Genomic DNA, 15345 nt, shown 5'->3' on the forward strand with positions numbered 1-15345 from the left:
TCTTGCACGTCAGATGTGAGTTGATCCTCCAGAGAACTGCGTCTGTAATATGCCTGTGTCTTGCCTACCTGTGCTGGGATCATATCTGTCCTACATCTTTGCTTATTCAAGCATGACAATTTGTTTTGCCATCCTCAAGTTTCCAGACCAAATATACTGTCATCTTCAGTACTGTTGTCTTGCATCTGTTCTCTATTAACTCATAATGTCTTGTATTTCAAGGAAAGCTTCCCTGCGGAAGCCGGAAAGGTAAAAGCTGAAAAGGTGTTGCTTTAGACACTGTTAAGTAATTTATTACAGCATAAAAGAATAGGCCAGAAGTGATCCTGGAAACCGTTTACTATTTGTCAGGTCATCAAATTACATTTCTAGGGGTCAGAGGCAACCTAGCCTTTTGCGGACTGAGAACCTGGTATGTAGCCTTGTTTAAGGGATACATGCTATGATACCATAATAAATGGATGGTACCAGAAACCTCAACAACCAGTGCATTGAGCTATTTTATAAAACAAGCCAAGTACACTTAGCAACTAGAAATTTCTTTGTGCACAATGGAGCTTGTGGAGTGGGGGGAGCCACAGCATTTCCAGAAGGCTATATTATCTGGACTTACTGCAAATTATCTGGACTTACTGCAAATGGCAGACGTTTAAAAAAAAGAAAAAGAAAAAAACCCTCCTGTCATGGTAGGATCCCTGCCAATCAACTACTGGCCTTCCCTACACTTATAACTGTGGCAGATGGCATACCATAATCCTTCCTCCTTTTCCATTTGAAGACGCTGACTTTTCCTTGGTAGTATGGAGGGTAAACAATGTTGTCAATACAATAAAACTGGCTTACTTCCTTCTGAGGACTGACTCAGTGTGCGAGTGCATCGTGTCTTATAACTACCTTTCAGAATTCTGTCAGACTTGTTGCTTTTTATTCTTCTGCACACAAATCAACAAAGCATGCATAAAATCCTTTTGTACCTCAAGCTCTTTGTGACTCATCTTAAAAATATCTTCAAAGATTTTGGATTTGTGATGTGACCAGAGTTTAATAGATAGACTGTTGCTCAAAGGAAATCTGATGAGCTAATATAAACATAGCATCACACCTGGTAATGTTACTGTTGTCATCATGGCTATCACTGGGAACCAAGCCTGAGACCTCCAGACCCGACCTTCTTACCGATATTTTACAATTTCAGTGTTATTCCTTACAACTAGTCTTCCATCTCCTCCCTCCCATTTCATTTTCTGTACCATAATCTGGTGCTGGTTCAAGTGCAAATCGCTATATAGAGTTTGTTACTAATTGACCCTTAAGTTCACTTAGCTGTCAGCATTACTGAACTGAGTTAAGCCACTGTTGAGGAAATGTAAAGAAAGTAGGAGAGCAAACCTGACACGTTGAGAGAAACTAGTTCTAAGTTAGTATCAGTCTTGTTCTTGTATATTGGGTTATTTTCCCCACCATACCTCATTGCAGTGTGTGATCCGGTGAGCAATCTCTTTCAACTCTTTCATAGATTTCTCATCTTGGAAGTCATAAGGGAATGTTTCAGTCCATTCCTTCAGGAGCTGAATGATCTTGGCAGCAAAGGATTTTAGCTTTGCCTAAAGAGCAATAGAGATCAGTTAATTACTGACCCACAGGCCTTTTTTATGGCCTTTGAAGGAAGTGTTTGCTTGACAGAAAAAATTAAACTGTTATCCACAGCTGAAAAATCTTTGCAGTGGTATCGTGCAAAGAAACCATTGCTAATTTAAAATTGTACAGCATCAGATTCACAGCTGATGGCCTGACTCCACTAATGCTTCCTTTTGAAGATAATTTTTTTTAAAGCTAGTTAGAAAAAGTCAGGACAATGGTAGGTCTGTACAAGTGCATGCAATCAATTCCAAGGGGGAGTAGATTTTTTCTTATTTACATTAGCAGAAGGTCAGGGGACTATCTTGATTCAAATATATGCAGGCTACAGCATTCTAACCAAAGTGTCTTTCACATGAAGCTCTTACGAAGAAAATTTTTCTTTTATAGAAATTTATCAGACCCACTCAATTGTGCTACGTTTAAAACCAAATGGACCTTGAAAGTAAAATGTTGGCTCTTACACAAAAAACCCATCATTCAAAGTGAGGAGAAGCTATTTTCTAGCTTGGTCACTTACAAGTGAATGCTCCAGGGCCATTCTATCAGATGTAACAGATGCCAGTTACTTCTGTCTATGTGGGGAAAGAGAGTTGCACTAGTAAAATCGAGGGAGTTATCTTGTAAGGTTTGGAGACGGTGCTAATAAACAATACTTCCCCATACTCCATGATTACTTGGCATTTTATCCAAGCTATCAGTAAAATTCAACTTTGGCTAGAAACATGGTTTGTTAAGTTGCATACTATCTGACAAAGCTAGAATAGCTCACCACAGTGTCATAATGCAGCAGCACCTCCACTGAGTGCCTTCTAGCAGACTGCACACACGTTCTCACTGATTTTTATCTAAGATGCTGCACCTCAAACAGCACTCCTGGCAAGAACTGTCTTATTGTGCAGAAGGTGATGAATCCCAATTAGGAAGGCAGGAAACATGATGTCAGATACTGTGTTGGTCAAGGTATGCTCAAAGAGGCAGATGACATTTTTGTTATTCTGCAAAACTCAGTAACTGCCGATGTCTGTCCAATGCTAGAGTAAATTATGGACAATATCTAGTCATTTGGGAGAGACATTGCATTTTGCCAAGGGCCAAATTCTTCCCTGTAGTCAGTACAAATCCGTGTGAACACATTGTCTAAATAAGGACAGAATCTGCTCTTGATGGGACAGGAAGCATCTAATTTTAGTCCTGTTGATCCTTATCTCCGATTAAGAGACTTACTAAGAATAAATGAAGCACCAAAAAAGAGGAAGATTGTTGTTGTGAATAAGTATTTGGGTTTTTACAGTCTCAGTTGTCAGCTAAAAAAGTTCCACTATGCAAATTGCAGTTCCTCCTCGGAACTGGCAGGGTACTTCCCTCTAGTTACCTCCCCACCACGCCTGCTGGAATCCACCGAAAATGAACTAGCAAGTAAAAGTAGCAGTTGAGGAAACGAATGGGTTTTCCATTGAGTCGAAAGAGAATGTCTTCCCAGAACCCTGGTGGGAATTCCCTCCCAAACATCGGGTCAGTGTTATGAAAGAACTCTCCCTGTCTGTTGTTATTAACTGGCTGCTTGTGCTGACTTTTTTCTTTTCAACAGCTCACTGAAGTACAATCAGTGTGGGAATTAATGATGGCTAATATGAATTTAAAATTAGATCACACAGGGTTTGGACATTTCAGAAATGAACTACTAAGAGAGTGGGAATGGGAGCCGGGGCTGCTGAATAAAAGAATGTAAGTTGCACTCCATGGCCATGTCCAGATGAGTGCAGATGTGTGCCACGTTGCACATGCAGGTGTTCCCTGCACTGCTACCTCGCACCCGGGAGATCTCATGGGGTCAAAAAAACCCACACTGAAAAAAAGTGGGTAGCTCATGTGGCAGCAGTGCACACTGCCCCAAACCAGAGCCTGGCCAGCCAGAGTCACACTGGCTGCCACCCAGGCTCTGAGCTGCAGGGGTGCTGTGGCTGCAATTCCCCAAGGCCCCCAGGACCCCAGGTAAAGCTGCTGAGGCCAACACAGTTGTATTCAGAGGAAGTTTTCTGGCATGTGGCAGGTTATGCAGGGGAAGGATTGGGGGGGATCAGAAAGCCTCTCTGATCCCTCCCCCCACGGACCCTATCTGTCCCCTGGATCTCCCCAAGCACCCCCACTAACCTTTTGCATCCTGATCAGGTGGCCATTTTTAACATCTAACATCACCAAATGTCTGTACATTTGCTTTTAATACTGATTATCTTGACAATGCATCTTTTACATTTGGAAGCTTGGGTGGGGGAATCCACATTCTTTCCTCAAAGTTGTAAAGCCCTGTGGTGCTTTGAGCATTTACTTAGAATAATGTTTTATTGGTGAGGTGTGTTTTCTCTAGCACATTCATAAGTTGTCAGGATTTGTCCCTGTGGAAAGCTGGGAATCTTTTGTAAAATGAACTACAAGCTGAACTGCGGCGCTGGTGAGACCGCAGTTGGAGTACTGCATGCAATTCTGGGCGCCACACTTCAAGAAGGATGCGGATAACCTGGAGAGGGTCCAGAGATGGGCCACTCATATGGTTAAGGGCCTACAGACCAAGCTGTACGAGGAGAGACTAGAGAAACTGGACCTTTTCAGCCTCCACAAAAGAAGGTTGAGAGGCGACCTTGTGGCTGCCTATAAGTTCATCATGGGGGCACAGAAGGGAATTGCTGAGTATTTATTCACCAAGGTGCCCCCGGGGGTTACAAGAAACAATGGCCACAAACTAGCAGAGAGCAGATTTAGATTGGACATTAGGAAGAACTTCTTCACAGTTAGAGTGGCCAAAGTCTGGAGTGGTTTCCCAAGGGAGGTGGTGCTCTCCCCTACCCTGGGGGTCTTCAAGAGGAGGTTAGATGAGTATCTAGCTGGGGTCATCTAGACCCAGCACTCTTTCCTGCTTATGCAGGGGGTCGGACTCGATGATCTATTGAGGTTCCTTCCGATCCTAACATCTATGAATCTGTGTTACCCTGCAAAAACACAGGTGTACAAAAACTTATTATTTCATCAGTCTCTTAGAATGGCTGATGAAAACGAGATGTTCCTTTTGAGTGCAACACTGGAAACCATCCCCACAACAAAATATGAGATTTCTATCTCATGTGCATGCTGATAAAACACAGCACAGAGGGACTGGCTTCTGCTGATTCATGTATCTGTGATAACCCAGATACAACATTGAGAAGATCTGCGTGGGTGGCAGCAACAGGCACATTTATGACATGCTTCCAAAATTATACCCTCCTCACTCTTCCATATCTCTGCTTCAGATTTGAAATGTCCCCTCTTCTGAGGCCTGATCAAAACCTTTTTAGATTCTGTGGGAATGAATATTTCTTTTGGTGAAGTTAGGAGAACACGCCCATTCACTTCAAGGAACGATAGAAAAGGGCCCTTAAAAGGGGACAAGGCTAGCTTAACGCTGCACCACATAATGACTATCCACAGCTGCAAAATAGGACAGAGACCTTGAGTGCTTTGTTATAGGAAGACAACTCCACACTCTTGCCCACTCTCACATCCCCTCTCACATTTTAACACAGCACATTAATACTTAGTAAAAAGTGTGAATTGATATCTATTGAATATAGCAAGGTTCTTGTCCAGTTCCTCAGTTTAAATTGTCTTTGCTCCCCTGAAGTTGGCTCACCACCTGACGTATGAAAGCTCTGACTATTTGTTTTCTCTCTTTAAAAAAAAAAGACTGTGAATTCAGTACTCAACACTGGCAGAGGGATAGCAGATGTATAAGGTAAGTTCTAGTGTTTGCTAGATTTAATGATAGCTCTCTACCTTTCAAGAAAAAACTCTTTAATTCGCTCTCATGGTCTTCAGTACCTGTGCCAATCCAGAACCATAGGGACAACAACTGTCCCACATTGCAGGGTGCAGACCACTGAGGGTCAGGAATTAGGTTAACTGGAGGAGCTGTAGGAAAGGGAAGCCTTTAATAAGGGGGTGGTTTGGTAGGGTAAAACTTGTTAGAAGCGTGTATACTTTCTTTGTGTCTGCAGTAAAATAGACTTAATTAAAATGATGGGAAAACAATTCCAGGCAATGGAAGACATTGGTCACGATCCAAGTTAAATAATAATTCAAAATAAAGTTGTCCTTGAGCACAAACATTTTCTTATGCAAAACCATTTCCTCATTCCTTATATACCACACTTTCAGCAACTATGTTTATTTTTGGGCAACACTCTGGTGTTCTCTGAACCATTCACTTCTGGCCCTGTCTGATCTTGCTATGCTCCTGGAAAATTAATTTTTTTTCTTACTGAAAGGGTTTACGATTGCACTTGATGCCCTAACTTATGAGACCTGTTTTCTAGCTGGTCACCAGGTACTACTACAGGGTGTACTTGACAGACTAGAACACACTCCTTTTTAATCTATCAGCTAGTGCCTTGGAATACTTTCTACAGGGCTGTGACATCAGAAATGTGGGAATGATAAGCATTGTGGTGCATAACCTCAGACTGGCTCATTGCCAGTGCTTCATATTTATGCACTACCCAAACAACAAGGGATTCAGCTTTTTATTTAGGATTTGTTTATGCAAATCTCTTATAAGAAGCATCAGCTCTATTTAACTCTTTGTGCTAGTGACTTCCTGCTGCAGCAGTACTTCAATTCAAAGGTTTTTGCAGATGCTGAAACCCAGTCATGATCCATTAGGTTCCATGAAGAGTGATTTCAGTTGGTAAGCTCCACATCACCTGTGAGATCAGTGTTATGTTCCTACAGAGTAGCTAAATAAAGCAAATGATTTGCAAATGTTAACAGGCCAAATTCTTCTTGGGTGTAAGCTCGTGCAACACCAGTGGAAGATTGCTGGTCAAAGGCACACAGAGGCCCACAAGATGCACAGAAGTGTGATTTGCATAAACAAATCCAAATCATACGGAATCATAATTTTGTGTCTAGTGAGCATAGAAAACAAGTGTAATTGACCCAAGAGGAGGCTGATAGGACTTTGCAGGGGAGAGAGGGGAGGGGGTAAAGCAGGAAAAAAAATAGTGAACAGGAGGTGTAAAGTAAAGCAGCCTCCCAAATGCACACGATTTATTTTCATGCCCTGCTGTTAGCTGATTTTTCCTTTAGGCCTGTTTCCAAACTGTCAACAGAAGGTGTAAGAGTATGCATGTCAGGAGTGTGAATGGCTCTGGTTGATATCCTTCTGCTACTTGCTTTTCTTGCCGCGTCATCTGTGTGTGTAAGTTACCTGTGTTTTCTATGCCACTGAGTGTCAAAGTTCCACGCATAGTGCCCTGCCCTTACATCTCATGTCTTAAGCAAAAATAGCTACTACATTTGAATGGCTGAGGCTTATTTTAGCAGGAATATGTTGAAGTATACTGTTTAGCAATGAGGCTTCTCAATTTGTATTTCAATTATTTTTAAACCTAAGTATCCTGCCTGTGGGTTTGGAAGGTTTAATTCCTGATTGCAATCAAATTAATTCTTCATGTATATGGACAGTTTAATTGGTTGAAGCTGATTCAACAAGGTGTTTAAGCAGTGCAACTATTACTGTGCCTAAAATTACAAATGTAATTGCATTGCAGATTTGGGGACTCAAAAAGAACAGTCTCAAAACATGCCTGTATACTGGATCTGAATCCTCGTCACAGAGCATTGATAATATTTCTGGTATCCTCCCATTCCTGTGTCCCTCAGCAAATCCCAATATCAGATGAAATCTGAAATACCACAATAGTTCAAGAAAAAATGTTCCTAACAGAAAAAATAAAACCTGGAAATTTTCAAATATATATCAGTGCTATCAACATAGGTTCAGCTCTGTCATTTGTTGCCAAGTTACAGTTTTAAGCACTACACTATCAAATTTTAACCTTGCTCAGAGATTTTCCAGTTGACACAGGGCTTAAAACATCACCTTCGCCTTTCAGTCAGTTTACAGTAAGGTGCTCAGTATTTGATTGTATTGTGGTATGATGAGGGGAGTTGCAGAAAAAAGCCAGGTTTCAAATGGTGTAATCCCAAGGGCCAGTTGGAGCTGAGTTGTTGCCAGGCAAACAGAGAGCTCTTTACATGTCCCTACTGCTGTGCCTGTTTACTGCTATTGAAACATATGCCATTGGGGCTGAACCAATTTTGGCAAGCTATTTAAGCCAGTTTGGTGGGAAGCTATTTAAAACTTTCCTTAATGGAACAAAGGCCCGAGAAAGCTTGTTCTTGTAAGCTTTGCATTCCATAGGCTGCTTGCAGAGCAGGAAGGGTGAAGGTTTGGGAAATCTTTCAAAAGCTGTATCAGACTTCTTGCTTACTGAAACCAAAACCTGCTGGGTGGTTGCCCCTCATTAGTACACTTGGTATCTGTTTATTAAAGTCAGTCAGTTAAGAATATAAATAAGACCTGCAGAGTTGCCTTTGTTGATAAACTGAAATCTGTGACACACCAAATTGCAATCTTTGCTATACTTAGTTGTTCAAATATTTAAAAAGCCTATTGTAACAATTTGAATATTCAGTATCTCACAGTGACCAAAGGCACTACAGTGTATGCCCACTAGAGAAGGAAGTACTATAAAGCTGCAGCCCATTTAAATGATTTAGCAGAGCTTTGTGATGTAAGCACAGAGGTCACCAGTTCTGTGGCATACTTCTCCCTATGTCCATTTGTTTTTTTATGTATGTGTACAGTTAAAAAAAAGGAAAGAGGAAAATTAAATGTGGCAGAAGCTTAGGTCATTGCAGAAACAATTGTTCATTCATTTACCTTTTCTGCCTCGGTCCCCATCTCAAGCTGTTGCTTCTGTTTAATGCAGATCTGCCCCACTTTTGCCAGGAGTTCATGTGGGTGAATAAAGACTCGTGAGCTCAGTAGAAAAGTAAAGATGTAAGTCCTCTGGGGAAAAGGTTGGAGGGAGAAGCAACAAGAAAAGGAAGGGAAAAAAAAAAACATTACTCCACATTCACAGAAATCAGTTGTCCACCTTGAATACTACAAGGGAAAACTATCTTCTAGAAATCACAAATGTGAATTTCCCTAATTATTAAATCTCCTCCTATATCTTGTTTTCTCACTTGTTCTTTCTAGCCAGTTAATGTCACTAGGAGGAAATACAGCATGTTTCAAAGCTGTTAAGAGTCATTGTTTTTAGATTCCTAAACTATTTAAGATGCTAAACTACGTATTCCTAAGAGATCATCGGTCACCAAAGAGACAAATGAAACATGTCCAAAATGGGCTACTATGCCTTCTTGAACACCATTATTTATTTATGCTGTTTTGTTCCTTTAAGAACAATTGGTTTTTATTTAGCTGCAGAAAGCTACTGTACTGCATGTTTATTCCAAACTGCAGCCATAATTTTTTGTTCCCTGTGTGACTTTTTTTTTCGGTGCTTTTTTCCCCACAATCAGTGGTACAGACTTTGGCTCAGTTTTCTCCCATATGACAATAATTCGGTTTTGAGACAGTAGAAGTCTCTGCTTATTTGGGGCCCAGTTCTGATTCTCTTGAGCTTGTACAGTGCTATATAAACTCTAAGCATTACAATTTCTTATTAAGACTCTGTGCTCCAAGGCAGATCCTATTGCATCTATTGGGCATCCTATTTCTAAATTGCAATCCTATTCCATGCTGTTTGAGACCCTGGAATGTATTTATTTCTGTAATGTGCCTTGATCATAGCCTTACGACTAAGGGACATAAAGCAGCAAGGATCCAGCATCTTGTCTATCCTGTTTTTTCAGGGTTTGGAACAGGGTGGAATATGATTGTACTTAGAATACTAAGGCATCTGACAAATGTTATGCTTGATACATGATTAACCAGTTAATCCCATTTTAAATAGTAACCCATTTACATATCTGTTCAGACAACTAATGGCACAATAAAAAAGAAAATAAACCACAAAACTTGTTCACAAAATACATGTAAGAATTTTGTGGCTAGATTCCCATTATGCCTTAAACTGAGTATGTGGCAGGGTGGATCACACTGGGTCTCAACTGGTCCCAATACAGTCCCTACCTGCAGACAGTTGGTTGTCAGCTGTCAGTTGGTTGATAGCACAGGTGCTCCAACTGGCTTTGCATGGTCCCCGTGGATAGACAATCAGCCGATTGTTGGCTGGATCAGGACCTCAGTGAGGCTCCAACTGGTGATCCAGTCAGCTGTCTTTGGCTGGCAAGGATGGCACTGGGCCGGTTGGAGCTTCAGTGTGTGTCCCAATCCAGTGTGTGTCCCAGTCAGCTGATTGCTAGCCAGTAGGGACCACACCAGGCCAGTGGGAGCCCTGATGATAACCTGGATGACAGTCAGCCGATTGTTAGGCACCTGGCTTTCAACTTGCTAGTGGGTTCCTCCTGTCCCAGCAATTAGGGTACAATTAGACTCTGATCTCTGATCCCAAAATCCCACATCCTGCCATGCATATGCGGGGTGAGAGCCCATTATGCCTTTTAAATGAACATATGTCAGTGGTTTTAGGACCTAAATACAACCTAGGTATTCAATAGTGGAATAAAGATCTGGTTCTTAGTACTTTAAAGAAAAAAAATGTATTATATTCTGTTTTAATTTATACCCAGGCAGTTTCACTAATCTGATTGAGTATACCTTCATATAATAGAAGGTAAAATTTGTTCCACCATGTCTTTCTGACCTCCTAATGTAAATGGTTGATTTGTGACTGCTCTTCTTTAAAGGCCTATTAGATGTAACCCCATGAGGACTGGAAACATCCTCCTGCCTATTAAATAATACTGTCTCTAAAGATTTTGTTTTTTCTTTAGGTACTTTGATTTGGTTCAGCTTGGAGTTGTCAACCACTTGAGCATGAATTTCAATTACAGATCCTACAGCCAAACTTGAATTGGCATGACAAATTCAAGCAAGTATGTAAACTTAATTTAGTTTCTCACTTCTCTCCCCACCTGTCACAATAGTGCTAGTAAACTGAGGCACCTGCAGATTTAAGGACAGTTAGCAGGATAGTGTTATCTGCTGCATGCTATATTCTATTGTCTACTTTCTGCAGAAACACTCAGCTAAATCATAATGACGATGACCTTTATGAATCCAAGTAGAAGATCATGACTTTATCTAATTGCTGGCAAATGGCTATTAATGAAATACAGTCTGTTTTTTCCAGAGTGTCCATTACACATAACATCCTAACACTTCAGAAGTGAAAGAGTAAAAGAAAGGCTTTATGGTAAACTTAATATTGAGATTGAGTTTAAAAAAAATGAAAGAACCATAGTATATACGTTAAAAAGTCAACTCTGTCCCTGACAGAAGGGAGGCTTTTTATTGGAAGAGAAGAATAAATGAGAATAAGACGAGAAGGTATGATGAACAGGGTGAGGAGGTGATGAAATGTTCACTTTTGGGTTTTAGTAATCTTACTGGTCCAAGTAACGTCCCTATAATTAAAACGGGGAAGGAATAACCAGCATGGCGTATTAAATTCTTAGTTTCTACATCAACCTGCAGTAAATTAAGTGAGACATAGGGGTGATTCAGGGTCAGATCCTCAGATGGTGGTGCTCAGCAAAGCTCTACTGAGGACTTGGATTTATGCCAATTTTTATACCTGCCTCCAAAGCCAGAACTCTGCAAAGAAGTTACAGAAGCATGGGGGGAGCGGGGAGGGGGGTGGTTACGAATACTCCTGGTAGAATACTCCTGGGTAAAGCAAATGCAATAGATGGTAACGCTGAAAGTAACAAATAAACTTTAAATCAATACCACTCTGGACTCAAAATTGTAGCACTAGAAAGTATAGCTGTGATGTTGTGTGAGCTGTACCAGCTTCTCTTCTATTCCTATTCTTTCTTTTAGCTGAATTCTGAGTTCACTTACATGGCTGTGACCCCATTGACTCAATCTTTGAGTTTGCCTGGTGTAACTGAAGGGACTTTTTACCTCTTGGGTATATCCTTTATGTCTTTAATCAGACTATGTATAAATTCTTGTTCAGGAAATGTTTCCAGTAGCCTTGGCTTTTATAGTACCTCACGTCCCCTTCTGTAAATTACTAGGGAAAAGGGGGAGTAAAATGATTCTCTGAACTCTGCTGGGTTTTTTTGTTTCTTCTATCCTCCCTCTGCCTTTTTTGGAGAGAGCAGGGAATATTGTTTAAGTAGGTTAAGAGCCTGTCAAAAGAGTTGCCTTTTATACAAGGTAAGTGCTAGGCAGCTGAAATGTAAACTGCACTGACCTGTCAATGACCTTCACTCGGATAAGCTGTACCACATTCTTCTAAGGCAAGATATAATTTAGCCTTGCACACTAATTCTAGTCTGGGTCTCCTTCCTGAAAGTTTTTGTGATGTGGGAAACTGTTTATCCAGAGTGACTGCAAGACAATCTCACTGAGAGAACCAGTTCTTTCAAATCCAGAGTGTTGCTTCTCGTTTTTAGGAAGCAAGTTTTAATGTGCCCAGGCAGGCAAGGTAAAAGCTTCCTAATCCAGACATCTTTATGCCCATTCTAAAAAGTAATGTCTGTACTATGTCAGAATAGGCTTCTCCAGCATTTAAATATCCTCATGGCACTGTTTTTTGGTTACTGTTTTTCACAAAATGACTGAGACCTAGTTCACAATGGGTGTAAAACAGAATAATTTTAGTAAAGTCAATGGAGTAAAGCCTGTTTACCAGATTGGGGGATCTGGCCACTTTTTTCTAGGCTTCTCTATCTTGATACTATGACATTTTATGCTGGTATAAACCAGGGATAACTCCCAGTCAGACACTGATTTTATGCTCTTGTTTATCTCAGAACAAAGTAGAGCCTCTTCCCCCATCTAAACAATGCAACTGGCCTATTGGTCTCTGCCCGCTTCATATTCAATTGTATGAGTTCAGCTGATGCTACACAACAATCTCTAATGTAGTAGTAGGTTTGTGTAACTCTGTATTGGGATGATGTGGCTTCTTTTCAGTTCACTGCCTTGTTTACAGTGGGAATTTTGGTGATTTGTTCAAACTGAGCTGATGGGCATCAAGGGCATTTCTACATGTGCTCTGGGGAGGTGCACTTTTATTTAGAGCAGCTCCAAGAGCTGCTCTATGTATCAGGGTCCCTGAGATTAGAAATGCGGGCAGGGGAGCTTTAACTAAAGCACGTTGAACTAGCTTTAGTTAAACCACCCCCACCACCATTTTTAAGTGCAGGGAAGCTGATATGAGATGCTGGAGTCCGCTGGAGCTCAGTAATTACCATGCTCCAGCAGACTTGATTAATTGAGTCTGCTCCAATGCGCAGTAATTACTCATGTATAGGCACCCCTAGGTGTTATGTGCTGTACCCAAATAAACCCTGCCTTTGACCACTGAAGCTTATTGAGCTTCAGGCCATCACAATTTGCTGCCTCTGTTGAAATAAGTGACTGGAATTAGAGTTGGATCAGCACTTTAGTCTGTGTAAAGCTGTGCTCCAGAATGACTTCCTAGATGAGACAAAAGGCAGGGCAAAGTTGTACCAGAAGTCATGTCAATGCAGGGAGTAGACTTATTGGCACTCACTCTGTCTGAAGTGCTATGGGTGTGGCAGTTCAGAAAGAAACCTGCCTAGAGCAATACAATCAGCCTGAGGGCCCCATATCTGGAGCACAATAAGTTTTTACTGGGTAGACGTAGCTTGATCTGTTAGATACAAAATTGCCCTAAAAGGTTGAAAATCAATGTACTTGGAACTAGGATGAGATCACCACATTCCCTTTGTGTGTGGGCCATGAGCTGGGATTTTAACCCAGATTAAAGTTGGTTTAAAAACAGCAATTCTGTGAACAGAAGGAGGAGATGGAGACACACTCACTATATTTTTCTACACTCTTTCTTCCTGTCATCATAACTAAGATTGGAGAAAGAAATTCAGCTATGCAACTAGCTGGGCTTGACAAAAAAGTGTGTGCAGGGAGGTTGGGATAGGGAGGGAGGAATTCCTCTTTTTTTTCCTTTATTTTTAAAGGTCAAAAGTTATGCCCCACTTATCTTACAAAAGTGACAGGTATTTGGGAGAGAAAAAAGGGCCCTCAGCACTTAGAAAACTTAAGCTGACACAAAAGGGGTTTGTGTTTTATTAGAAAAAAGGGAGGCAGATTCCTTTGGTGGTTAAACTTGTTGCTAAGAGATGTGTTGAATTTTATTTATTTATTTATTTTTAAGAGAGTAAGAGCAAAGACTAAATAAGGGACTGTTACTTTATGGCCCAAGAATGTACTTAGGCCTTCTCAGGAAAAAAGATATTATTTTCCTTGTGCCGTTGCTACTCATTCTGGAACTTCTTGTTTGTGAAATATTCAGTCGAAACATTCTCTTGCTTGGGCATGAGGGTTGCAGACGGTACATTCCATTCCTGACCCCCAGAATGGTGCTGTGTAGTGAGCATATATTTCTCCATATGCCAACTAAGCCTCAGTACACAAACAAGCCTCCAAAGGGCAGTACAGAAGAGCAGGCCCTTATCTTGGCTGCTGTCTTGCTCCTACTGACCTCTTTGTTCCTCGTCCATTCTGCCAATATAGCATAGAAGTCTTATTTTGCTTGTAACTAGCTAGGGAAGATACTGTATGTTTGTTTTTTCCTTTCTATGCCTAAAAGGTTACTGTGATCTTTAGCTTAATACAGACATAAAGGGGAATGTTTTCCAAGCCATGTACTTAGGGCTTTGGGAGCACAGCCCCTGCAAATGTGCTATGGTGGAAACTGGGAAATCCATGTTGACGTAACTGGTTGTTCTACTAAGCAAAACTGAACTAGAGATCCTTTGCTATTCAGCAAATACTAGGGGTAAAATACGTTAGGATGACCATGGGAGGGATATTTCTTTCTCTTGAGTATCTGGTGTAGGCTTCTGGCACAGACCAGATCTGAGTAAATGAGGTGTCATTGGAATTTTCTGACAGCTTCTTTTCAAGCAGAGAATTCAAGTATTACATTTGTAAGTGGGATAAAATGGAGAAAACTTGGATTTGGGGGTGATTCAGGTGCTGCTTTGTCTTTACACTGTAAAGCTTTTTGTATTTTTCTTTTTAATAGTTAACCCTCTGGGCTAAAATGAATGCAGTGGCGGTGATCTGACCTTCCAAAAGCAATGTGTCCTCCTGTTGAATTGGGTGGGTGACTGATCTAATTCAGTTTTTTCTCTCTCTCTTCCCTAGGGGCTCAGTTTGATTTGTTTTTATTGTAGCCCATCTCCTCTCACTTGTCTGCTTGTTTATTTAAATACTGTAAGGTCCTTATGGTAAGGACTTTGATTTATTGATTTGTAATGATCTGAGCATGGTTGGAGTTCTATAGAAACCATAGTAACTCCTGTGATCCAATGATTACATGTTAAAATCCTAAGGATAACACTTATGATAGGGGAACAGGTTTCAGAACAACTGTGTTATAAATGCAGTTTGTACTAAGGGACTTCTATGAGCAGCTACTTCATAAATGGCCAGCTGCAGGCAAAAATCCAAGGATTTTATAGCTGTGTACAGTATACATAACAGGGAACTGAATTCTGAGCTACAGCAATAAAAAGGTACTCCGGTTCACTTTTTAAACTCTGCCTGCTGCTTTTTTCAATGCATTAACAGTGTCTTAAAAAAAGAACAAACTGTGCCTGCTGTATAGTATGTATTTAAATAAAAAAATAACAGAATAAATGGAGGTCGTTAAGTCTATAACTTGTTATAACAAGTTGGATATTATGTGTACG

The 15345-nt window shown here is 40.7% G+C and overlaps 1 protein-coding gene across 2 annotated transcripts in view; it reads right to left on the reverse strand.

Moving 5' to 3' along the window:
• Nucleotides 1–15345, reverse strand: part of RASGEF1A (RasGEF domain family member 1A) — a 58174-nt gene that overhangs the window by 16710 nt on the left and 26119 nt on the right. For both annotated transcript variants that reach the window (XM_019497197.2, XM_006276259.4), the window contains exons 3-4: nt 8399–8527; nt 1467–1604 (exon numbers count right to left, since the gene is read on the reverse strand). In XM_019497197.2, coding sequence (XP_019352742.1) covers nt 1467–1604; nt 8399–8527 — 267 coding nt within the window. The remainder of the gene's footprint in view (nt 1–1466; nt 1605–8398; nt 8528–15345) is intronic.

The sequence above is a fragment of the Alligator mississippiensis genome, chromosome 6 (assembly GCF_030867095.1).
Source record: "Alligator mississippiensis isolate rAllMis1 chromosome 6, rAllMis1, whole genome shotgun sequence".
NCBI lineage: Eukaryota > Metazoa > Chordata > Crocodylia > Alligatoridae > Alligator > Alligator mississippiensis.